This window comes from Cervus elaphus, chromosome 5 (assembly GCF_910594005.1).
Source record: "Cervus elaphus chromosome 5, mCerEla1.1, whole genome shotgun sequence".
Taxonomy (NCBI): domain Eukaryota; kingdom Metazoa; phylum Chordata; class Mammalia; order Artiodactyla; family Cervidae; genus Cervus; species Cervus elaphus.
The window spans coordinates 99,178,125-99,203,147 of record NC_057819.1 but is presented as its reverse complement, the minus strand read 5'-3'; the positions used below and the strand labels follow the sequence as shown (position 1 = coordinate 99,203,147).

Below are 25,023 nucleotides of genomic sequence, written 5' to 3'. Positions count from 1 at the left end.
TGCCTGGAGAATCCCATGGACAGAGCATCACGGCAGGCTACACAGTCCACGGGCCCACAAAGAGTTGGACACGACTAAGTGACTAAGTACACAGGATAGTTGCTTTATGACGTTGGGTTAGTTTCTCTGTACAACAAAATGAGTCTGCTATACGGATACAGCTATATTCAAGAATCAGCTATATTGGAGATCCCCAGTGGCTCTCAGTGGTAAAGAATCTGCCTGCCAATGCAGGAGATGCCGGTTCGATCCCTGGGTCAGGAAGATCCCCTGGAGGAGGGCATCACGACCCACTCCAGTATTCTTGCCTGGAGAATCCCCACGGACAGAGGAGCCTGGTACAGTGTGTGTGATCAGAGTCAGACAGGGCTAAAGCAACGGAGCGCAGCACAGCGAGATATTTGCAGTGAAGTCAGTCAGTCTAGGAAGCCTTTTAACTTTGCTGAGATGTATCCTTTAATTCAGATATTTAGTCAGGATGGATCTGGGTTCAGTTCACTTTAAAAAAAATTATATATTTATTTATTTACTTTGAGCTGTGCTGGGTCTTTGGTCCTGCAAGGGCTTTTCTCTAGTTGTGGCAATCCAGGGCTACTTTCCAGTTGCAGTCCACAGACATCTCATTGCAGTGGCTTCTCTTGCTGCGGAGCATGGGCTCTAGGGGATTCAGGCTTCAGCAGTTGCAGTTCCTGGGCTCTAGAGCATAAGCTCAGTAGTTGCGGTGCACAGACTTAGCTACTCTGCAGCATGTGTGACCTTCCCAGACCAGGGATCAAACCCGAGTCTCCTGGCATTGTCGGGCAGATTATTACTGAGCCACCAGGGAAACCCCTGTTCATTTTTAACACTTCACCTGGGATACAGTATGCCCTCCAGCCCGATAATTCAAATGGTGCCACACCCTGGAGAAACCTCCCAGCACAGATTTGTCACCTGTGACGTCACTCCCACCAGTTCTGTTCTTATCTTTGGGAGCAGCTGGTTTCCTGACTTTCCATTTCTGTTCTCCCACTCATGTTCCCTTACACTGTTTTTGTTGCTGGTACTCTTTCCTAATCTTCCGGTCCTTTTCTTGTGCATTTTGCTCAAGTTTATTCTTTGTATTGGAGAAGGAAATGGCAACCCACTCCAGTATTCTTGCCTGGAAAATCCCACGGACTGAGGTAGGCTACAGTCCATGGGGTCGCAAAGAGTTGGACACGACTGAGCGACTTCACTCCACTTCATTTCATTCTTAGCATCCCTCACCAGCTCTGTTCCACCTTCAGTCCTGTTCTTGAGTGCTTCACGCATGGACTTTGGTTCTCTGTGCATTTTGAGTTTTCAGGCAATTCTCCTTCTCTCCCAAAAGAGAACCACTGCTGCCTTTTCATCTCAGACTTTCATTTCTTAAAGTACTCTGCTCCTACTTCTAGTGAAAACCTTCCTGAAAATTCCTTTCAAATCCTACAGTAAATATTTCTCAAGAATCCTGTTTCTTTCTTCCAGTCTTCAGGAAAATATGCCCCTTCTTTTGTTTTGATGAAATTTTTCAGAATCTCTATAATGTTTTTAAAATTATTTCGTGCACACAAAATTGCATAAAATGTAATATAAATAAATACCTGTAAACCACACAACTTTTCTTTTTTTTTTCTCTTTACTTATCCTGAAAAGCAGAATCATGTCTCAGACTCAGGACTGATGAACTTCTAGACAAATGTGGAGCTTGCTCTTGTCCCTGTTCCCAGTCCACTGGGACAATGGCTACATCACAGCTTCTCTGGTGGTTCAACGTCACTTCCAGTGATTCAGCAGAAACACTGGTCATCTGCCTCTACTTCCCAGTGCTGTGCTTCTTCCTCCTGTACTGTTTCTGAACAACTATTCTCTACACGATTCTCTTCCCATGGTTTCTTTAAAATATATATATATGTATATATATATATATTTATTTATTTGTTTGTTTGGATATGCTGCAGCAGGCAGGATCTTGTTCCCTGATCAGGGATTGAACGCAGAGTCCCTGCATTGAGAGACCAGAGTCTTAGCCACTGGACCACCCAGGAAGTCCCTCTCTTCCTATGGTTTCTGTTTATTTATGGATGCAGCTGCTTCGTGGCTTCTGCTCCCTCCCTGCTTTCATGCTTTTCTCAGTTCTTTTCTACTTCTCTTAGTTCAGGGTCACTCCTCTGTCTGATGACTCTCAGGTTGTCTGTAGTCAACTTTCCCAAGAATGAAGATCCAATTTGTTGATCAGTCATCATCCAGTGAGGGTACCTCTCTCTGCTGGGCAGAGTTCTTACCTTCAGCAATCATACAGGTCTCTGGTTTCATGTCTGTTTTTGGGTCACCTACTTTTTCTTGGGCCAATCAGCTGTGGCCTAGATGACAGGATCTGTGTCAGTCAGCTATTGCTGTGTTACAAAAAAATCCCACAAAGTCTTAGTGGCCTACAAATATAAGCATTTATTTCACTCATTCATGTATGGATGCATTGGAGGTCAGCTGACGTAGGCTGGGATCTGTTCAGGGCTTTTTCTTTGTATCTTACACCCTCCTTTGACCAGTGGAGGTTCTCCTAAAGGAAGGACCTGCCTCCTAACTCTGGCATGTCCTCCTAAAGCCCGTATCTGGGTCTCACGCATCCAGTGGTGAATCCCTGTACTGTCCAGCACAAAGCCCAATCCACAGCTAGGGCTTAATGCATTCATCTCTGTGTCAAAAAAGACTCTTTAGGGAATTCCAGTGGTTAGGACTCCAAACTTTCACTGCCGAGGGCCCAGGTTCAATCCTTGGTCAGGAAACTAAGATCTAGCAAGTTGCACAACATCCCCCCGCCCCCAAAATCTACAGAGTCAATGTAATCTCTATCAAATTACCAATGGCACTTTTCACAGAACTAGAACAAACAAATCTTAACATTTCTATGTAGAGACAAAAGATCCTGAATAGCCAAAGTAATCTTGAGAAAGAAAAATGAAGGAGGAAGAAGCAGGCTCCCTGACTTCAGACTTTACAACAAAGCTACAGTCATCAAAACACTATGGCACTGATACAAAAATGGGAATATAGATCAATGGAATAGGATAGAAAGCCTAGTAATAAACCCGTACATCTATGGTCAATTAATTTATGACTGAGCAGGAAAGACTGTACAATGGAGGAAAGACAGTCTCATCAGTAAATGGTGCTTAGAAAACTGGACAGCTTCATGTAAAAAAAAAAAAATGAAATTAGAACACTCATTAGCACCATACACAAAAATAAACTCAAAATGGATTAAAGACCTAAATATAAGATGGGATACCGTAAAACTCTTAAGAGGAAAACACAGGCAGAACACTCTGAAATAAATTACAGCAATAACTTTTCCAAACCATCTCCTAGAGTAATGGAAATAAAACCAAAAATTAACAAATGGGCACCAGTGTGAACAGGGCGCTGCAAGCGGTGCGGAGCGTGTGGACCGCGGTCGGCACCCAGCGCGCCCTGCTCGCCGCGGCCCTGGGCACCGCGGGCGGGTGCCGTCCGGGCGCTGCGCACCGGCCCTGCTCTGCTGTCGGTGCGGAAATTCACAGCGAAACACGAGTGGGTAACAACAGAAAACGGTGTTGGAACAGTGGGAATCAGCAATTTTGCACAGGAAGATGGGAGATGTTGTTACCGTAGTCTGCCTGAAGTTGGGACAAAGTTGAACAAACGAGGAGTTTGGTGCTTTGGAAAGTGTGAAAGCTGCTCGGGAACTCTATTCCCCTCCATCAGGGGAAGTAATTGAAATTAATACAGCTCTAGCAGAAAATCCAGGACTTGTCAACAAGTCTTGTTATGAAGATGGTTGGCTGATCAAGATGACATTCAGTAGCCCTTCAGAACTAGATGAACTAATGAGTGAAGAAGCATATGAGAAGTACATAAAATATATTGAGGAATGAAAATGGAACCCCTAAATAAACTACTTTGAAACAACTTAATCGAGCATAGTTGTCTTAAATTAGTGGTGGATAGATATTTAAAAAGCAACTTTTAGCAAAAGAAACTACTTGTAACAATGTTTCCTGAAGAAAATACCCCTTAACTTTCTAATGCCTTCAGATAAATACTGTGTATCTTTTCCACAGCATCCTGTAATTTTTAGGCTAGGCTCCAGATATAATATTTGGAATTCCTGAAATTATCTCTGGTAAAACTAATTACAAAAACTATGTAATTCAAGGATAACATGGTTATCTTATACCTTATATGACATTATAACTTGCTTACAGCTATCCTTGGATTTGGGTCAAAATGATCTTCCCACTAGAAATAACTGCCAGTGGAGAAAAGTTTGTTAGTTGTGTAGTGTCCAGTGACGAATATTACTGTCATAATTTTGCAATATACTGTGTTTGCTGGAGCTATTTTTATACAGTGAAGCAATAGCCTTGCAGGAGAATAAACAATTTAATAATAAAATATTCAACTTCTTTAAAAAAATTAACATATGGGACCTAATTAAACTCAAAAGCTTTTGCACAGCACAGGAAACCATAAACAAAACAAAAAGACAACCCACAGAATGGGGCAAAAAAAATTGCAAACATTGCGACCAATAAGAGTCTAATTTCCAAAATTTACGAACAGCTCATGTGGCTCAATATCAAAAAACAAACAACCCAATCAAAAAATGGGCAGAAGACCTGAACATTCATTTCCCCAAAAAGACATACAGATAGCCCAGAGGCACAGGAAAAGATGCTCAGCATCATCAATTATTAGAGAAATGCAAATCAAAACTACAGTGAGGTATCACTTCACACCAGTAAGAATGGCCATCATCAAAAAATCTACAAATAGGACTTCCCTGGCAGTCCAGTGGTTAAGACTCTGTACCTCCACTGCAAGGGGTATGGGCTTGATCCCTGGAATGAGAACTAAAATCCCACAAGTCTAGAGAAGGAAATGGCAATCCACTCCAGTACTCTTGCCTGGAGAATCCCTTGGACAGAAGAGCCTGGCCAGCCACAGTCCGTGGGGCCGAAGAGTCAGACATGACTGAGCAACTGACACACACACAAAATTGAGCAGATACTTGATGGCACAAGTGTATACTTTATCTACTCTCCCATTTCCCGCAGGAAGAAGGATGGGGCAGGCAGGATCTGGGAGGCAGGATGGCTGGGCCCCCATTCCCTCCATCGCTCCTAGAAGTCTTGGACCCTCAGTGCCTGCAACAGCTGGCCTTGGGCAAATGAAAGACTAAGTTGTTTACTGGCAAAAAAAATCCCACAAGTTGAGGGATGAGGTAGGGGAGGAGACTTGGTCTATCCATCTCTTCACTGTTCTTTCCTCTGGATTTTCTTCTCTCCAGCAGGCAGGCGACAATATGCCACCAGCGACTGCAGCAGCACAACCACATCTCGGGTTCTTTGACCTCAGAGCTCCAAAAACAAGAACCAGAAATAGATTCCCATGGGACTGGCCTAGATCAAGGGGCCATCACTGAATCAAACAACAGAGACCAGAGGGATGGAGGCTTTAAAAAATGAGACTTCAGTGGAGAGCCCACCTGAGACACAGAGGTGATGGCTTCGACAGGAGGAGGGTTTGATAAACAGACACTGACAAGAAGACTCTATACATGGACATCGCCAGATGGTCAATACCAAAATCAGATTGATTATATTCTTTGCAGTCAAAGATAGAGAAGCTCTATACAGTCAGCAAAAACAAGACTGGGAGTGGACTGTGGCTCAGATCATGAACTCTTTATTGCAAAATTCAGACTTAAATTGAAGAAAGTAGGGAAAACCACTAGACCATTCAGTTCAGTTCAGTTCAGTTGCTCAGTCATGTCTGACTCTTTGCAACCCCATCGACTGCAGCACGCCAGACCTCCCTGTCCATCACCAACTCCTGGAGTTTACCCAAACTCTGTCCATTGAGTCCGTGATATCATCCAACCATCTCATCTTTTGTCGTCCCCTTCTCCTGCCCTCAATCTTTCCCAGCATCAGGGTATTTGCCAGTAAGTCAGTTCTTCACATCAGCTGGCCAAAGTATTGGAGTTTCAGCTTCAACATCAGTCCTTCCAATGAACATTCAGGATTGATTTCCTTTAGGATGGACTGGTTGGATCTCCTTGCAGTCCAAGGGACCCTCAAGAGTCTTCTCCAACACCACAGTTCAAAAGCATCAGTTCTTTGGCACTCAGCTTTCTTTACAATCCAACTCTCACATCCATACATGACTACTGGAAAAACCATAGCCTTGACTAGATGGACCTTTGTGGGCAAAGTAATGTCTCTGCTTTTTAATATGCTATCTAGGTTGGTCATAACTTCCAAGGAGTAAGCGTCTTTTTATTTCATGGCTGCAGTCACCATCTGCAGTGATTTTGGAGTCCAGAAAATAAATCTCTCACTGTTTCCACTGTTTCTCCATTTATTTCCCATGAAGTGTTGGGAGCAGATGCCGTGATCTTTGTATTCTGAATGAAAAAGCTTTAAGTCAACTTTTTCACTCTTCTCTTTCACTTCTATCAAGAGGCTCTTTAGTTCTTTTTCACTTTCTGTCATAACGGTGGTGTCATCCGCATATCTGAGGTTATGGATATTTCTCCCAGCAATCTTGATTCCAGCTTGTGCTTCATCCAGCCCAGCATTTCTCATGATGTACTCTGCATATAAGTTAAATAAGCAGGGTGACAATATACAGCCTTGACGTACTCCTTTTCCTATTTGGAACCAGTCTGTTGTTCCATGTCCAGTTCTAACTGTTTTCCTGACCTGCATGCAGATTTCTCAAGAGGCAGGTCAGGTAGTCTGGTGTTCCCATCTCTTTCAGAATTTTACACAGTTTATTGTGACTCACAATAAACTTTGGCTTTGGCATAGTCAATAAAGCAGAAATAGATGTTTTTCTGGAACTCTTGCTTTTTTGATGATCCAGCAGATGTTGGCAATTTGATCTCTGGTTCCTCTGCCTTTTCTAAAACCAGCTTGAACATCTGGAAGTTCACGGTTCACGTACTGTTGAAGTCTGGCTTGGAGAGTTTTGAGCATTACTTTCCTAGTATGTGAGATAAGTGCAATTGTGCGGTAGTTTGAGCATTCTTTGGCACTAGACAATGCCAAAGAATGCCAAAGGCCATTCAGGTATGACCTAAATCAAATCCCTCACAATTATACTGTGGAAGTGACAAATAGATTCAAGGAATTAGATCTGACAGAGTCCCTGAAGAACTATGGACAAAGGTTTGTGACATTTTACAGGAGGCAGTGTTCAAGACCATCCCCAAGAAAAAGAAAAGGCAAAATAGTTGTCTGAGGAGGGCTTACAAATAGCTGCGAAAAGAAGAGAAGTTAAAGGCAAAGGAGAAAAGGAAAGGTATACTCATTTGAATGCAGAGTTCCAATGATTAGCTAGGAGAGATAAGAAAGCCTTCAAGTGATCAAGGCAAAGAAACAGGAAAACAATAGAATGTTTTGTTTGGGAAAGACTAGAGATCTCTTCAAGAAAATTAGAGATACCAAGGAAACATTTCTTGCAAAGAGGGGCGCAATAAAGGATAGAAACAGTATGGACCTAACAGAAGCAGAAGATATTAAGAGGTGGCAGGAATACACAGAAGAACTATACAAAAAAGATCTTCATGACCCAGATAATCATGATGGTGTCATCACTCATCTAGAGCCAGACATCCTGGAATGTGAAGTCAAGTGGGCCTTACGAAGCATCACTACAAATAAAGCTAGTGGAGGTGATGGAATTCCAGTTGAGCTATTTCAAATCCTAAAAGATGATGCTGTGAAAGTGCTGCATTCAAAATGCCAGCAAATTTGGAAAACTCAGCAGTGGCCACAGGACTGCAAAAGGTCAGTTTTCATTCCAATCCCAAAGAAAGGCAATGCCAAAGAAAGTTCAAACTACACAATTGCACTCATGTCACATGCTAGCAAAGTAATGCTCAAAATTCTCCAAGCCAGGCTTCAACAGTACATGAACCGTGAACTTCCAGATGTTCAAGCTGGATTTAGAAAAGGCAGAGGAATCAGAGATCAAGTTGCCAACATCCACTGGATCATCAAAAAAGCAAGAGAGTTCCAGAAAAATATCTACTTCTGCTTTATTTACTATGCCAAATCTTTTGACTGTGTGGATCACAATGAACTGTGCAAAATTCTTCAAGAGATGGGAATACCAGACCATCTTATCTGCCTCCTAAGAAATACACTTGCAGATCAAGAAACAAGAGTTAGAACTGGTCATGGAACAACAAACTGGTTCCAAATCGGGAAAGGAGTATGTCAAGGCTGTATATTGTCATCCTGCTTATTTAACTTACATGCAGAGTACATCATGAGAAATCCTGGGCTGGATGAGCACAAGCTAGAATCAAGATTGCCATGAGAAATATCAATAACCTTGGATATGCAAATGACACCACCCTTATGGCAGAAAGCAAAGAAGAACTAAACATCCTCTTGATGAAAGTGAAAGAAGAGAGTGAAAATGTTGGCTTAAAACTCAACATTCAGAAAACAAAGATCATGGCATCTGGTCCCATCACTTCATGGCAAATAGATGGGGAAACAGTGGAAACAGTGAGAGATTTTATTTTGGGGGGCTCCAAAATCACTGCAGATGGTGACTGCAGTCATGAAATTAAAAGACACTTGCTCCTTGGAAGAAAAGCTATGACCAACCTAGACAGCATATTAAAAAGCAGAGACATTACTTTGCCAACAAAGGTCCATCTAGTCAAGGCTATGGTTTTTCCAGTAGTCATGTATGAATGTGAGAGTTGGACTATAATGAAAGCTGAGTGCCAAAGAATTGATGCTTTTGTACTGTGGTATTGGAGCAGACTCTTGAGAGTCCCTTGGATTGCAAGGAGATCAAGCCAGTCAATCCTAAAGGAATCAGTCCTGAATGTTCATTGGAAGGACTGATGCTGAAGCTGAAACTGATACTTTGGCCACCTGATGTGAAGAACTGACTTACTGGAAAAGACCCTGATGCTGGGAAAGATTGAAGGCAGGAGGAGAAGGGGACGACAAAAGATGAGATGGCTGGATGGCATCACTGACTCAATGGACATGAGTCTGAGCAAGCTCCAGGAGTTGGTGATGGACAGGGAAGCCTGGCGTGCTGCAGTCCATGGGGTCACAGAGTCAGACACGACTGAGGGACTGAAGTGAACTGACAAGAAGAAACAAAAAAATCACCACCACCTTCTTGGTTTCTTTCCAGGAGGAAGCTTCTCTGTGGGGCTAAGAAGCAATGAGGCCACCACACATTGGCTTAGTGTGTTCTTTGTTACAAAATGCCTCTCACCCTCACCTTGACCCCTTTTTTTCTGACTGCACACATGGCATGCAGATCATAGTTCCCCAACCAGGGATCGAACCCAGGCCCCTGGCAGTGAGAGTGCAGAGTCCTAACCACCAGACCACCAGGGAATTCCATATTTAATCCTCACCACCAGCCCAATAGCCCAGGAGCATCACTATGCCCTTTATACAGACAAGGCAACTGAGATTTAGAGACATCAAGGGGCTTGGGTAAGTCACAAAGCAGGTAAGGAACTGACAGAGGGTCTGTGGCGAGGTGTTTGCAGAAGAAGAGGAAGAACATACTGACTTCATGCAACTTCCTCTGTGGGTCAGCCTCCCCCAGCTCGTCCACCACATCCTCCCTTTGGCCTGCGTCTCTGCAGCAGCCCCATGTCTCCTGCCCCTGTCCTTTATCATCAGCTGCTGCCAGCTTCGCCACACCTCCTCCCCGACCTTTGCTCCTGGCTTGTTTTTTCCTCTGGCCCCGGGAACCTTGGGTTCACTTTCACTCACCGCCTGTCCTTGCCGAGAGCCTCACCATGTGCACCGGAAAGTGTGCCCGCTTCGTGGGGCTGTCTCTCATCCCCCTCTCCCTGATCTGCATCGTGGCCAACGCCCTCCTGCTGGTGCCCAACGGGCAGACCACCTGGACCAAGGACCACCTCAGCTTGCAAGTCTGGCTCATGGCTGGCTTTGTTGGCGGGGGCCTGATGGTGAGAGGGCTGGCCGGGGCGCACAGGCCATGGGAGGGGGCACCACTCTCTGGGGTCCTGACCAAGAGAGGGAGGGAGTGAGAGGAAAGGATGGCGGTGGCTTGATGGGGACAGGGAGCCCGCCCAGCCTGCCCTCAAATGCTAAGCACTGCATAGGGTTGCTGCTCAACCCCAAGGTCCTGAGTTGAATGTCTGAGGGGAACGAGAATGAAGGAGCCTCACTGCTCTCAACTGTTCCCTCCTGGGTAGGGAGTATGTCCTTCCAGCCCCTTCCTGTCCCCACTGCTGAGCAGATGCTGGGAACATCTCATGATAAGGGTTGAGACAGAAGGAACAGCTGGTTCCCTGGGAGGTTATCGGGTTAAGATAATAATGGGCTCAGTGTGTGTGGGGGGGGGGGGGGGCGGTTTACAGTGATAGTATAGTGTCTGGAGCCAAGTAGTGATGTCGCAGATCAGTCATTCTACCTATCAGCTCAGTGTCAGCTCCTCCACCTCCCTGTCCAACATTTCTGGATGCCCACCACGCGCTGGGCACTAATGATAAACTCAGAACCTAGGTCAGTGTGGTGGAGAAGGGGTCCCCGTTGCTTGCTGGAGACGAGGACCTGTCAGGAGAAGTGGGGGAAGGGGAGACACAGACTTCTTAACCCCTATTTGCCAACCCCTCCCTGTGTAAGGGAACTTTTTTGTTTGTGCTCCGCATGGCATGCGGGGTCTTAGTTCCTCGACCAGGGATTGAACCCGTGCTCCCTGTAGTGGAAGCACAGAGTCTTAACCACTGGACCACCAGGGAAGCTCCAAGGGGACCTTTTCGGACTGTCAAGTGAGTTTAACATCTTTATGGCCTGAAGGCAAAAGATTTATCCCCCACACTGTTCCTCACGTCTCAGGAGGGCTGACTGATGAAATTCTCTAGGGGAATGCTTTATCTTTGTCTCTTTCGCTGACCACAGCTCCGTTCGCTAAATGGGGAACACCTCTTCTCTTTTATACAACAATCCCCTCTTACCAGGGCTTCCCTGTTGGCACAGATGATAAAGAATCCGCCCGAAATGAGGGAGACCTGGGTTTGGAATATCCCCTGGAGAAGAGCCTGGCAACCCACTCCAGTATTCTTGCCTGGAGAATTCCCATGGACAGAGGAGCATGAGGGGCTACAGTCCGTAGGTCACAAAGAGTCGGACGTGACTGAGCGACTAAGCACCCCTCTCACCCTCTGCCCTGGGGCCTTTTCTCCTACTCTCCCTCTCGCATGGATTTATGGCAGTTGGACTCCACTCCATACCTCTGATCTCAACCCTCTCCAAGACATCACACTCCTCCCAGCCCTACTCACTCACTCCCTGTCACATCACACCCCTTTGCCAGCCCAAACCAACACCACCTCCCCACAATCTCACCAGCCTGCTTCTGGGAAGCAGGTGAGATCAGCGGTGGGCAGAGGCCAGAGCATCTACACCCCCGAAAAAGCACAGTGAGGAATCTGAATTTTATTATAAGTGCACAGTAAACTACTGAAGGACTTTTTAGCTTTTTAAAAGTCATACAGATAACTTCCCAGATTTTTAATATACAGTTCAGTGAATTTTTATAGAGGGGACACACTTATTTTCTGGGCACTTAGATCAAGATCTGGGTCATTACAAGAATCCCAGACAGGCCTTCCACCAGGCCCTACTCCACACTGCCAAGGGCCCCACTATCCTGACTTCTACCCCAGAGGTTAGATTTGTCTGTTTAGCACTTTATATAAATGGAATCCTACATCCTGGACACTTTTGTTCTGACTTCTTCAGATTAAAATTACATATGTTTGTGAGTTTCATCCATATTAGTACACAATGCTGTAGTTTATTCTTTCTTATGCATTTCATTGTGTAAATATTACCACAGTTTATTTAAATATTCTACTGTTGACAGATATTTGGATAGTTCCAAACTTGGATTTATTCCAAATAATGTTCTCTAAACATTCCTGCAAATGTCTTTAGGTGAATGTATGTTTGCATGTCTATTGGATAGACGACCTACAGAATAAAACTGCTGAGTCTTAAGGTATGCAAATATTCAGTGCTAATAGATATCACCAAAGAGTTGTCTGAAGTACTTATAACAATTGTATTCCCATCAGTAAAGTATGAGAGTTCTAATTGCTCCATATCCTGTTGGATATGGCTGGCTGCTGGGTGGACAGTGGACAGTAGGAGGTCAGCAGTGGCTGCAGGAAGACCAACTGAGGTCACTACAGTTGTCCAGGAGAGATAACAGTGGCTTGGACGAGTCCAGTGGCCATGCAGATGGAGAAAAGTAAACAGACCCAAGCTATAAACTCAGTGCTCCCTCCTGCTTCTTCAGTTACCTCTTTTCATTGAGACAAAGAGAGAGCAGAGAGTGAGACAGAGGAGCTCAGAGAACAAAAGGAAACAAATACTTTGGCTAAAAAAGCAAAAATTAGGGACTTCCTTGGTGGTCCAGTGACTAAGACTCTGTGCTCTCAAAGCATGGGGCCCAGGTTCAATCCCCAGTCAGGGAGCTAAATCCCATATGCCACAACTAAAGAGTTCACATGCTGCAGCTAAAGATCCTGCATGCTGCAAGTAAGACCTGGCATGCATGCTAAGTCACTCAGTCTTGTCCGACTCTTCATAACCCTATGGACTGTAGCCCACCAGGCTCCTCTGTCCATAGGGTTCTCCAGGCAAGAATACTGGAGTGGCTTGCCAGGCCCTCCTCCAGGGGATCTTCCAGATTCAGGGGTTAAACCCATGTCTCTTACAGTCTCCTGCATTGACAGGCAGGTTCTTTACCACTTGGGAAGCCCAAGACTTGGTGCAGCCAAGTAAATAAATACACAAACTTTAAAAAAAATCACAAACAAGGAAGTTATTTGAAGTTGGTAAATCCAAAAGATAAATCCAGGTGTCTCTGGGTTCAAGAGCCTCCAAGTAAGTGATATAACTGGACAGGCTAAGCAAGGGGGCTAGCTCTGGCCCCAGACCTGCCATGAGACAAGGAAGAGGGAAGAGGGTCTAGAGGAAAGTTCACCCAACTCTGCAGGCGTTTCTGTAAAGTTGCTGCGAATGATGTAATGGAACTAAAGCTCTCAGCCTCTCCCTTGGAGAAGACCCAAATGTTGCCTTATTGGTGTGAGATGATCAAGGAAAACAGGGAGGCAAAGATCCAGACACCTGCAGAATTATAGAGATGGGAGATAAGCAAAGAACCTGGTTGGGTGCAACAAAGCTAAGGCTGAAGCCAAAGAGAGGGCGCCTCAGACACCTTCATAGAGTTCAGTTTTGTCAGGCGACTCTTTGAGGAGACTCTCAGGGATTGGATCAGGGAAAAGATCAATCGAAAGCTAAGTTTAATCTGGTGGTAGCAGGACTTCCCTGGTGGTCCAGTGGCTAAGACTCCACTCCCAATGCAGGGGAAGCGGGTTTGATCCCTGCTGGGATCAAGCTGAAACTAAAGATTCTGCATGTGGCAGCAAAGATCAAAGATCCGTTTGCTGAAACTAAGACCCATTACAGTCAAAAAAAAAAAAAAAGAACCTGGTAATAGCAATGTAGGATTGAGTATGGGCACAGGGCAAGAGATATGGAAACTCGATAGGGAGAACAAGCACATCCTTCTTGTGGGAGGTGACTGGGGACGGACTGGGTGGAATAAAGGACTGACAGATTCAAGAGCCACTGAAGGACTTGAGGTCTGGCTCGGTATGGAGGATTCAAGTTTCAGGACTGGGTGACCTGGAGGATATTTCCACTGATGGAGACAAGAAAGCCAAAGGGAGATGAATTTTGGGGGGAATAAACTGTGAAGTCAGTATGAGGTTGGATGAACTTGAGTTAAAACCAAGACATACAAATGAACAGACCCTTCAGGCAATCAGATCTGAATTTGAAGGTATTGATTTAGGAGACAACTATTGTTAGAAGAAGCAGCTGACACTCTGGGAGGGGGTGGGCTCTCTGAGGAAGAACACAGGAGAAAGACAGGGTTGTATCTTGAGAATTCTCACCCTTCCCATCAGAGTCTTCACGTACATACTCCTCCACCCTCCATCATAATCCCAGTTCACCAGACACTCCAACACCACTATTCCTTCCTGCTGCCAAGAGACTTCATACTTATTGACCATTTATTCTGAGTTAGTCTTCACATTAAGTCAACCTGTTATTTCATTAAATCCTGACAACAGCCATGGGAGGCACGCAGACCCATTTTACAAAGGACAAAACTGAGACCCAGAGAGATGAATCAATTCATGGAGTGTGAAATGAGCACAAGTTTGGCATTAAACCCAGGCTTCCTGATCCCCATTCACTTGGGCACCTACTATATACCGAGATTTATGGGGGATATAAGGATACTGGGGCCCTACCCTCCTGGAGGCTACAATCTGGACAGAGATAAGTAGGCACATAAATACAGATAAACTTAAAGCAGAGCCCAACAGTGTTGCAGGAGAAGTAGAGATAAGGTCTCCCTATAGTTCAAAGGCATCACAGGAAGCTTCCAGGAGGAGGTAAGCAATCATGCCAAGTTGGGGACTTGCGGGCCTTGCCATTACATCAACTGTCCTCCAATAGGTACTTTGTCCGGGAATTTCCGCCGTCCGGGCCGGGGGCAAAGGCTGTTGCGGTGCAGGCTGCTGTGGAAATCGCTGCAGGGTAAGATCCAAATTAAGATGGGGCTCAAGGGACTTTCTTGGTGGTCTAGTGGTTAAGACTCTGTGCTCCTAACACAGGGGGCCCTGGTTTGATCCCTGGTGGGGGGGAATAGGATCCCACATGCCATAGGACGCAACTTTAAAAAACTAGTAAATTTTTAAAATAATAACAATAAAGACAGGATTCAGCTTAGGTCTTTGAACCGGTCTTTGAAGAACCACATCTAAAGCCATGGTCCCTCTACTGAATTCCCATTTTCATGAGCACATCTCACCCCTCCCTCGCACCGACAAATATTAGGCTTCAGTGGGCCTGACCAGAGGGGACTACAACCCCCTGGAAACTCCATGGCCACCGCCTCTTAGGATTAAGCGGAACTCCAGGCCCGGGGTTTGACGGGAAGTGTATTTTTAACGACACTGGAACAGATGGGGGGCGGGGGCGGGGCCAGGCGCGGTTTGCCCACGAGTAGGTAGGGGACGGTCCAACACACCTCTGCTCGCACTGTGCATGTAGATGCTGCGCTCAGTCTTCTGCTCAGCCATCGGGTTGCTTGGCGCCATCTACTGCCTCTCGGTCTCGGGAACCGGGCTCCGAATTGGACCACAGTGCTTAATGAACGGCTCCTGGGATTACCACTTCCAAGACACCGCGTAAGGCTCAGCCTGTATTCGCGGCCCTGCCCCATTCTCTGTCTCTGCCCACCTGCCTTTCCCACGTGGACCAGGGAACCTAGGCCGGACTCGGCTTCGAGACAGCTTCCTCCACGTGGGCCAGACGAGCTCTGTGCATATCCCCCTCGGCGCCTGCGCGGGGCGGGACGCCGGGGCGGCGGGGGCGCGCTCCGCGCGACCTCCGGCTCTCGCGTGACCCTGCCCCACCCGCAGAGGCTCTTACCTGCTCAACCGCACGCAATGGAACTTGTGCGTGGAGCCGCCCGATGTGGTCCTCTGGAACGTGACGCTCTTCTCGCTGCTGGTGGCCGCATCGTGCCTGGAGATCTTGCTCTGTGGGGTGCAGCTGGTGAACGCGTCCATTGGTGTCCTCTGTGGCGATTGCAGGAAGAAGCAGGTGGGACGGTGTGGGATGGGGCTGGCAAGGAAACCTATTTGCTCCCTGGCTGTGTCCGGTCCTCACTTTGTCTTTTCCGCAGGGCTCCTCTCAGTGAGGCTCCATCCACCTGGTCCGTCGCTCCTGGATACCCACCTGGCCTGCCCCCACCCTGGAATAAACTATTTAGAGTATTTATAGTTCTCTTCTGCGTCTCAGACTGTGCCCTTACACAAGGAGTGTCGGAAGGCCTCCAGGTACACCGTTGTTTGGGGCTCTTACACCTTGCTTACTATTTTCTTAATAAATAGTTACTGAGCTGTTGGTGTGCTGAAAGTACTGTATAAACAAGACAGGCAAGTTCCGTGCTCTTAAAGAATTTAACATTCCAGGGGTTAGAAGATGGGCAACTTTTAAAAGAGGCAGTAGATTATTACAGTTGGTTGTAAGCACTTTTTAAAAACACGGAGGTAATGGGGATAGGTATTGACTGACGCATGACCTTTTTCAAAAGACAAAGTCCAAGAAAGAAAAATTGGACCTGAAATCTAGTGGATGGGCTAATCATCTGGACTGTTGGGAGAGTCCAGGCAGAGAGGGCAGCAAGGACAAGGACACTTAATAGGACTCAATATACAGAAAAGCCACAGTTTGAGTTTTGTAGGGGGAAGAAAAGGAAACATATGGAAAAGACAGGCTTCCCAGGTGGCTCAGTGGTAAAGAATCTGCCTGCCAAAGCAGATGTGGGGTCTATCCCTGGATTGGAAAGATCTCCTGGGGGAGGAAATGGCCACCCACTCCAGTATTCTTGCCTGAGAAATCCCCTGGACAGAGGAGCCTGGCGGGCTACAGCCCATGGGGTCATAGAGTCGGACTCCACTGAGTGACTGAGCCGGGATGCATGGAAAAGACATGTTGGTCTCCTAAGTTCTAGAAAGTCAAACCTTAAGACAATATAGCAAAAAAAAAAAAAAGACAATATAGCATTGTCACTTAATTTGGGGTCAGTGGTGGTTCAGAAAGGAAACAACCTGGGCTCTTAATGGGATGACATGTTTGCAGAGGCTGTCAGAAAAGCAAGGACTTCCTCAATCTGTAAGCAAAATCTGTTTAAGTGCATTTGTTTCTTTTTTTCCCCCTGAACTATGGATCGGTAACTTTCAGTAGCTTGCCCTAGACTTCTGAGTGTGCTTAGTCGCTCATTCGTGTCTGGCTCTTTGCGACCCTATGGACTGTAGCCCACCAGGCTCCTCTGTCCATGGGAATTCTCCAGGTAAGAATACTGGAGTGGGTTGCCAGGCCCTCCTCCAGGGGATCTTCCCAACCCAGGGATGGAACCCAGGTCTCCCGCATTGCAGGCGGATTCTTTACTGTCAGAGCCAGACTTCTGAGACCAACCTCTAATTCGGCCTGGCCCAATGCCAGCTTAAGAGGAACACGGGGCCACGCAGTTTCCCATCCCCCATCCCTAAAACAAGCCAGACCAAAGCCAAGACAGAGAAGTTTTAATAGCAGAGGTGGGATGAGGCTTGGGGCTGGGAGAGGACAGCGATGGTATCAATTGAGGCAGCAGAGAAAGCGCGCGTCGTTGATGGCGGTGTCGTCGCGGAGGCCTTGAGGTTGCTGGATCTTGGTCTGCAAGCCGCATATGCCTTTAGGACAAGGCTCACTCCAGTCTCCGAAGTCTCCCCAGGTCAGGCCCGGCCCCTGAAGCTCCGTGCCGTCAGAGCAGAGGAAGCGCACATTGTTCGCAGCTGTGTTGTCCCCGAAGGTCAAGGGTGCCTCCACGCGAAGCGAGAAAGCCACCAGGAAGCCGCCGACGGGACACCACAGCGGCTCACTCCACCGTCCCCAACTGCGGGGGAAGCGAAGACGCATTGGCTCCGCGGCGCCCCCTACCCACCTCCAGCCCGACCCAGGCCTCAGGGGCTTCCCCGCCAGGTGCTCAGTCACCTGACCTCCACCGAGATGCGAGGGGGGTGGGGTGGGAGGGGGCGGTCTCCCACCCGCTTCCCAGGTCTAAACCTCCTGGAGGAACCTGCTCGTCGGAGTGGGAGGGGATGTGTGTAACCGAGGGTAAGGGGCATACCCCGACCCTAGGGGATCCTCGGCCCCTACCCCCCACCTTCCAGACTGGGACTCCACCACATGCGCGTTGAGATCCGCTTGCCCACGCGTGCAGTGCAGCCGGATCCCGTTCAGGGCCGTGTCGTCGCCAGGAATGCCTTGCGGAGGCTCCACCTGGGCGACGGACGACAAATCAGAAGACTGCCACCCTCGGCTCTGGGGTCCCCTCCGAGACCCAGGCATGAGTCCCTACCTTGAGCGAGAACCCACTGGCGAAGAATCCGTCAGCACACATCTCGAGCCAGGCCCAGTCGCCCCAGGGGCCCCCGTTGGTCACCTCGATGACTGACATGTAGCCATCTGCTCCTGCGTACCCCAAGCAAGTGGCCCGCAGTAGCAGCAGCAGCAGAGGCAGCTTGGCTCCTGCTCCTAGCTCCATCCCGCAGCCTTCGAGAGCCCAGGCTCCTTAGCAGGCTTAAAAGCAGTCTTTGCTTTTAAGAGGGCTCGGATTGCGGAAGGGCCACCCGGATTAAGTGAAATTCAAAACTAATCCGATCCAGTCTGGAAGCCTACAGATTTGACTCTCAGCCCAGCTCCAGAGGAGGAGGGGCAGCAAGAATCCACGAGTTTGAAAAACCACCCACTTAACACAACGTTAACAAACTTTAAACCAAGAATCATGGTTCGCGTTTTGCAGGCATATTTTATTTAATCCACAAAACAATTTTAGGTGGTGGAAATTACCCTTCCTATTCTGCAGATGAAGGAACTGGGGCTGCAAAATGGCAATTTGCCTAAGGTCACAGGCAGCAAACTGGGGAACGTTCCAGCATTGGGAAATGAGGAACCCAAGGCTAGGGATGGAAGTGATGGCTCCAGAATCCCAGGGGACAGGGACCCCAGGGACCTCCAGGATGTGAGAGAGCATCAGAGTGAGACAGGATAAGAAAGAATCCATGGACTATGGGAGCTAGGAAGCATCGTGTGAGTGGTTGGAGTCCTGCCTCCTTGAGAATCTGGGACACCTCTCTCCCTCAAAAGAAACTGTACACAGAGACAGGGAAGAAGTCTAATAAGTTTAGGGATAGGTGACTGAGGACCGAGATGCTATTTATTCCATTTCTTCCTCTATCCTTTCCCTCAATGTTTTCCCCCTATGACCACAAGGGGGACTCCTAATTTGAAAAAACAAACCAAAAAAAAAAAAAAAGACAAAACTGCTCAGGTTTGTTGTGGGGAGTAGTGAAAAATGAAAGAAAGTGAAGTCACTCAGTCGTGTCTGACTCTTCGGGACCCCATAGACTGTCGCCTACCAGGCTCCTCGATCCATGGGATTTTCCAGGCAAAAGTACTGGAGTGGGTTGCCATTTCCTTCTCCAGGGGATCTTCCTGGAGATCAGGTCTCCTGCACTGCAGGCAGATGCATTACAGTCTAAGCCACCAGTGGGGAGTAGTACCAACCCTCATTGGCCTGCCCCTCACGCACATTCCTGTGCTTTATTCAATACATACTTATTTAGAAACAATGTGTTGTATCTCAGGTAATATTCTAAATGCTGTAAATAGAGTGAAGTAAAGCGAAGTTGCTCAGTCGTGTCCAACTCTTTGCCACCCCATGGACTGTAGCCTACCAGGCTCCTCTCATGGGATTTTCCAGGCAAGAGCACTGGAGTGGGTTGCCATTTTCTTCTTCAGAGGATCTTCCCCACCCAGGGATCGAATCCCGGTCTCCCGCATTGTAGGCAGACGCTTTACTGACTGAGTCACCAGGGAAGTGTAGCAAACATGAAAAGTCTCCTGTCTTCATCAGAGCTCACATCCCAGTTGGAGAGACAGATGATAAATTCTTCAATGCACCTGGAGCTCTGTAGAGGCACATTTCTATTCCTGGGGCCTAGTACAGGGTCTGGCATATGGAGGTATTTATAAAGGTTGGTTTGACTGAGGAATCATTTTGGAGGTTTAAAGAATTAAATGTAAAAGGAGACAGCCTAAAGTATATAATTGAGACATCAAGCTTCCAGTTCAAGACAAGGTCTCCTGAGGATAGAATGGGGCTTCCCAGGTGGTGCTAGTGGTAAAGAACCTGCCTGCCAATGCAGAAGACATAAGAGATGCAGGTTCGATCTGGGGGTTGGGAAGATCCCCTGGAGGAGGGCCTGGCAACCCACTCCAGTATTCTTGCCTGGAGAATCCCCATGGACAGAGGAGCCTGGTGGGCTACAGTCCATCATGTCACAAAGAGCCAGACAAGACTGAAGTGACTTAGCACACATGCACAAGGATAGGATAATTTAGAAGTGGGTGTTTCCTGGGTCTCAGATTCCCCATGCTTGAACTTAAAAAGTAAGATTTATGGAGCAACTGTGGTAAGCTTTTCCATTTACAGTGTTTGCACATATGATATCATTTAATCCTCACATGAGGTCTTGCAAAAGAACCTATTATTATCCTCAATTTACAGTGGAGGAACTCAAGGCCAGAGTCAGCTTAAGGCCCACCATTGTTCCGTGGGGGACCTGCTTCTGACCTCAGCCTCTCTTCACAGTACCCAGGCTGCCTCTTACTACCATCCAGCCTTCAGGGAAGGAAAATCTAAGAGACGTGTCACTGCTACAGAATCCCCTAAATTCTCTTCATTCCAGTCCCTCACCCCTCTGATGCTGCCCTCTGGGGCAAAGGGCACAGGAGAAGGGGCCTTGGTAGGTTAATTATTAACTCTTTGCACCTCAGGCACCGCGGCTTCTCTCCCCTCCCGGAGGCGGAGGGACAAAGCTCGGCTAGCAGCTGGCAAGGGGGCGGTGGTCCCTGCCGCAGCCATGGGGGTCGCACTGCCGCGGCAGATACCGCGGCGCTGGCTGCACAGCGCAATTCCTCTTGGTGTCTTCGCGCTACTGCTTGTTTATCTCTGGGCTCGGAACCTTCGTGAGTAGCCCGTTCTCTCACCTGCTCTGGGAGGAACCGGGGAATCCAGGCCCTGGGGAACTAAGGCCTCACCTCAAGCCCTCACCGCTCTGTCCCGCCTCCCCCTCTCAGGCTGCGGATCTGGGACGCAGTCCTGCATTGCGGACGGGCCGCCGCCTTTCCAGGTACGCTACCGGCAGGGCTGGAACTGGGAGCTCCTGACAGGGTCCTGAGCAGGGGGAAGCGGACCAGTCTGAGGATCTGATGCAGGGCAGGCCCTCCTCCTACTCTCCCCTCTCCCGTCGGAAGCTGAGAGTCCAGCCAGAGGAACACCAGCTAGATCTAAGGAATAATTTCTTCAGAGCTCAACTGGGCTGCCTGGCGAGGCCAGCGAGCTAGGGGTTCTGCTCCCATCTCGATGCCCTCAAATCTAACCTGCAGGTCCAGCAACAGTCGGGACCCCTGGAGGGCCCGGAATGGGAAGAGCCTCAGTGTCTGGGCCCCCAGGGGATGCTGGGCCGTATGATGAGGCTGTTCCGCGCCAGTCTGAACCTGGAAGGGGACGTGGAATTGTCACGGTACCTGGCAGGATGGAGGGAGTTAGTCAGGTGAGTGATCTTTCTCCTCCCATCCAGTCCCCGCCTCTTGGTGGCTCCATCGCCCTCTCTCAAACCTTCCTTCCCTTCCCACCATCACACACACACACAGGTTCCTAACTCCCCTCGGCTCCATCTTCGCCTTCGCCACAAGGGAGGCCTCCGCCAAAGTGACAGCCCTCGAAGCCTTGGTGCACGGCCCAGAGGCCGCGCACTACACGTCCCTGGGGACGATGGTGGCGTGGGAGCGGCCCGAGATCGCCCCACCGCCCTCAGCCAAGGCTTCGGGCTCGGTAACGATGCTCTTGCTGCACCGTGCGCTACGCTGGTCCCAGCTCTGCCTCCACCGGGTGGCGATCGGGATGCTCGGAGGCCCGGACGCCGGCATTCAGTGCAGCGACGCTTATGGTACTGCTCTGGCCCCGCATCACTCCTGGCTCGTCCGTCAGGCAGCCCACCTCGCATTCCTCGCTTTCCCGGGTCGCGGCCGCTTACTCGAGGTGATGTGTCCCGGAGCCAGAGAGACGGAGGCGAGGGCCGCGTTGGCCCGGGCCGCGGGCACCCTGGAGGACGTCTACAACCGTACCCAGGGATTATTGGCCGAGCGCGGCTTGCTCGAGCTGGCCTGATGCCTGCTGGCGAAAGGAAAGACTCACACCGGGAAGGCGTCGGTACAGCTGGCGTTGAGCCCTAGACTGGCCTCTCGGCGCCAGGGGCGTGGTCACCACATAACCCGCCTCCGTGGTGACGTCACCAACCCGGCGTGGGTAGGGTTTTAGCTTCCGCTATCTGCAATCTCCCGGAGGAGGGAGAACAGTGGGGAATAAAAACAGTGGGGCTATTCTCTGATGGCCGTCGATTTAGGGCGTTTTGTGCGATGATGGCAGGCGCTTAAGGGAAATAGGAAAAATAGATGCGGGAAGATGAAGATGTGTTATTCCTATTCCCCGCCGCCGAGAGACTCGCTACCCCTGACCTGTCTCAGTCATTCCTACAGCTTCACTTGTCCACTACATGCCACGTCTCCAGTCCAGACCTGTCCCCTGAGCTCCAGCCCCCGTAAAGCCAACTCTTTCCCGGACATCTCCATAGACACCGCAAATGCAACACATCCTACACGGATCCAGTCACCTCCTCCCAGAACCGCACCTCTTCTTATGTTTCCTATCTCAATAAATGACACCCTTTCCCGTCAGCTACCCAAGGCTAAAACCTGTGCGTCTTGACTCACGTCAAGCAGGCGCCAGCTCAATAATGTTCGTTTGTGGACTCCAGTGAACAAAGTTATACACTGATAACTCCCAAATTATAACTCCAACCCACTTTCCCCTGGATTCCAGAATACTGTGTATACTCGTCCTTATTCCACATCTCCATGTGGATTTCAACTAGACATAGCAAACTTAACAAGTCCAAAACGGAGCTTCCGATATCCTCTCCTCCTAAAATGCTCCATAGTCCTCACTACCTCAGTAAATGACAATTCCATTCTGCTGCATCCTTAAGCTAAAAAACCTTGTGGTCATCCAGACTCTGGTTTGTTTCATCATACCCACCTCAATCCGTCAAATTCTATTTCTTACTATCTTCACTGCTAGGACTTCCCTTGTGGCTCAGACGGTAAAGCATCTGCCTACAACGTGGGAGACCCAGGTTTGATCCCTGGGTCAGGAAGATCCTTTGGAGAAGGAAATGGCAACCCACTCCAGTACTCTTGCCTGGAAAATCCCATGGACAGAGGAGTGTGGTAGGCTACAGTCCATGGGGTGGCAAAGAGTCGGACACGACTGAGCGACTTCACTTCACTTCATCTCCACTGCTACCCACCTATCAAGTCACTTTTATCTATCACTTGGATTGTTGCAATAGCCTTCTGTTTCTCTCTCCCATACTTTGCTTCCCTATGGCATATTTTCAATAGAGAAGCCACAGTGATCTTTAAAATGTAGAGCATATCATGTCACTTCCCTGCTCAACATTTTCCAATGGTTTCCTATTGCACTTAGATTAAAACTTTTAAAAACTAAGCAGAAGATTTTCTGGATCATATATTCAGTTGAGAAGGATGAAAACTTCCTCAAAAGTCCTCTGTGATCTGATTGCACTAGCCAAACTGACCACCTCAGTATCTATTGACTGTGTCAGGCAGGGGTTTCCCTGGTGGCTCAGTGGTAAAGAATCTGCCTACCAATGTAGGATTTTCGGGTTCAATCCCTGGGCTGGTAAGATCCTCTGGAGAAGGAAATGGCAACCCATTACAGTAGTCTTGCCTGGGAAATCCCATGGACAGAGGAGCCTGGAGTGCTGTAGTCCTTGGGGGTTGCAAAAGTCAAACACAACTTAGCGACTAAACAACAACAACAATATGTCAGGCAAGATCCTGCCTCAGGACCATTGTACTTGCTCTTCTCTCTGTCCAGAATGCTTTTCCCCAATATATACAAATGACTTCCCTCCTTTCTTTTGGTCTTTATTTACATGTCTCCTGAGTGAAACTTGCCTTGATTATTCTTTCTAAAATTTCAACACACACACACACTTCCTATCTCCCTTCCTTGCTTTGTTTTTCTTCTTAGTATAATTCACTATCTAACATACTATATATTGTACTTTTTTTTGTCTACCCCCCATAGAAAGTTTCATGGGGCTAGGAATTTGTCTACTTTGTTCCCGGATATACTTTCAGTGCCTCAAATGTTGTCTGGCATCTAGCAGACATTCAACAGCTCTTTGATGAATGAATGTATGAGGAAGCACTAAAAATAGTTCAGTTGATTGCAGTCAAGAGTGTCAAAAAGAAAAAAAAAAAAGAGTGTCAAAAAGAAAAGAGGGGATAGCACAACAATGTAAGTGTACTTAATGCTATTGAATTGTGCACCAAAAATGGTTAAAATGCTAAATTTTATATTATTTATATTTTACAACAAAAAATATTAAAAGAGATGTGATTCCAGTCAGGTGGGCAGGAGCAAGTTCACAAAGGCCCTTATAAACTATTATAGAGATGGGAGACTGTATCTTGAGAGTTAATTTTAAGGGAGGGTGTGTCAGGGTCATATTTTCAATTCAAATCCCAGCTCCAGCTGAAGTATGTAGAAATAGTATGGCAAGTTCATAGGAGGATCACTCCACACAATAACAGTCAAATATATATTCTTCTTAAGCACACATGCAACCCCAGAGTAGACCATAGACTAGGCCACAAGAGTCTCAAAATATTTTTAAAGGTTGAAGACACAAAATCTTCTCCAACTAAGCTGAAATTAGAAATCAATAGTAAAAGGAAATTCAAAAAATTCACAAATATGTGGAAAGTAAAAAAGCACACTTTTAACCAAACACTAGGGCACAGAAGAAATCACCAGGAAAATACTTTTTCTCCCCCACTCCAAGAAAAATACTTTTGAGACTAGGGAAAGTGAAAACAAAGCACACCAAAACTTCGGATGTAGCATAAAAAGTGCTCAGAAGAAAATGTGTAGGTATATATACCTATATTAAAAATGAAGGGGGGAAAAATGAAGGGGACTTCCCTGGTGGTCCAGTGGCTAAGAGTCTATGCTTGGGGCGTGGGGGGCTGGGGGGGGGAGGGGGGCTGGTTTCCATCCCTAATCAGGGAACAAGATCCTGTATGCCACAACTAAGACCCAGTGCAGCCAAATTACAAGTAAATAGCACAGGGAGTATCCTTAATATCTTGTAATAGTCTATGATGGGGGGGG

At 47.7% G+C, this 25,023-nt stretch overlaps 3 protein-coding genes and 1 pseudogene across 3 annotated transcripts; 3 read left to right on the top strand and 1 right to left on the bottom strand.

Annotated features, from left to right (window-relative positions):
- The first annotated feature begins 3,399 nt into the window (after positions 1-3,399).
- LOC122693218 lies at positions 3,400-3,914 on the top strand (annotated as a pseudogene).
- A 5,742-nt stretch (positions 3,915-9,656) lies between these two features.
- TM4SF5 (transmembrane 4 L six family member 5) lies at positions 9,657-15,928 on the top strand. The gene is made up of 5 exons (XM_043903576.1): positions 9,657-10,009; positions 14,604-14,684; positions 15,201-15,337; positions 15,572-15,755; positions 15,838-15,928. The coding sequence occupies exons 1-5, from the start codon at positions 9,836-9,838 to the stop codon at positions 15,850-15,852; spliced, it is 591 nt and encodes a 196-aa protein (XP_043759511.1). The 5' UTR covers positions 9,657-9,835; the 3' UTR covers positions 15,853-15,928.
- A 1,294-nt stretch (positions 15,929-17,222) lies between these two features.
- Positions 17,223-18,379, bottom strand: VMO1 (vitelline membrane outer layer 1 homolog). The gene is made up of 3 exons (XM_043903575.1): positions 18,055-18,379; positions 17,860-17,975; positions 17,223-17,589 (listed from the first exon to the last, which is right to left on the bottom strand). The coding sequence occupies exons 1-3, from the start codon at positions 18,238-18,240 to the stop codon at positions 17,292-17,294; spliced, it is 600 nt and encodes a 199-aa protein (XP_043759510.1). The 5' UTR covers positions 18,241-18,379; the 3' UTR covers positions 17,223-17,291.
- A 2,211-nt stretch (positions 18,380-20,590) lies between these two features.
- Positions 20,591-21,945, top strand: GLTPD2 (glycolipid transfer protein domain containing 2). The gene is made up of 4 exons (XM_043903573.1): positions 20,591-20,726; positions 20,838-20,890; positions 21,147-21,313; positions 21,414-21,945. The coding sequence occupies exons 1-4, from the start codon at positions 20,621-20,623 to the stop codon at positions 21,928-21,930; spliced, it is 843 nt and encodes a 280-aa protein (XP_043759508.1). The 5' UTR covers positions 20,591-20,620; the 3' UTR covers positions 21,931-21,945.
- Positions 21,946-25,023: the final 3,078 nt, after the last annotated feature.

Bases quoted from the DNA above. Each gene is read 5' to 3' on its own strand.
- VMO1 (XM_043903575.1), bottom strand. From the start codon at position 18,240: ATGGAGCTAGGAGCAGGAGCCAAGCTGCCTCTGCTGCTGCTGCTACTG. The intron at 17,976-18,054 runs GTAGGGACTCAT...TCCGTCGCCCAG, and splicing joins CCAGTGGGTTCTCGCTCAAG to GTGGAGCCTCCGCAAGGCAT. The intron at 17,590-17,859 runs GTGGGGGGTAGG...CTTCCCCCGCAG, and splicing joins GTGGAGTCCCAGTCTGGAAG to TTGGGGACGGTGGAGTGAGC.
- GLTPD2 (XM_043903573.1), top strand. From the start codon at position 20,621: ATGGGGGTCGCACTGCCGCGGCAGATACCGCGGCGCTGGCTGCACAGC. The intron at 20,727-20,837 runs GTGAGTAGCCCG...TCCCCCTCTCAG, and splicing joins TCTCTGGGCTCGGAACCTTC to GCTGCGGATCTGGGACGCAG. The intron at 20,891-21,146 runs GTACGCTACCGG...TCTAACCTGCAG, and splicing joins ACGGGCCGCCGCCTTTCCAG to GTCCAGCAACAGTCGGGACC.
- TM4SF5 (XM_043903576.1), top strand. From the start codon at position 9,836: ATGTGCACCGGAAAGTGTGCCCGCTTCGTGGGGCTGTCTCTCATCCCC. The intron at 10,010-14,603 runs GTGAGAGGGCTG...GTCCTCCAATAG, and splicing joins TTGTTGGCGGGGGCCTGATG to GTACTTTGTCCGGGAATTTC. The intron at 14,685-15,200 runs GTAAGATCCAAA...CTGTGCATGTAG, and splicing joins GCTGTGGAAATCGCTGCAGG to ATGCTGCGCTCAGTCTTCTG.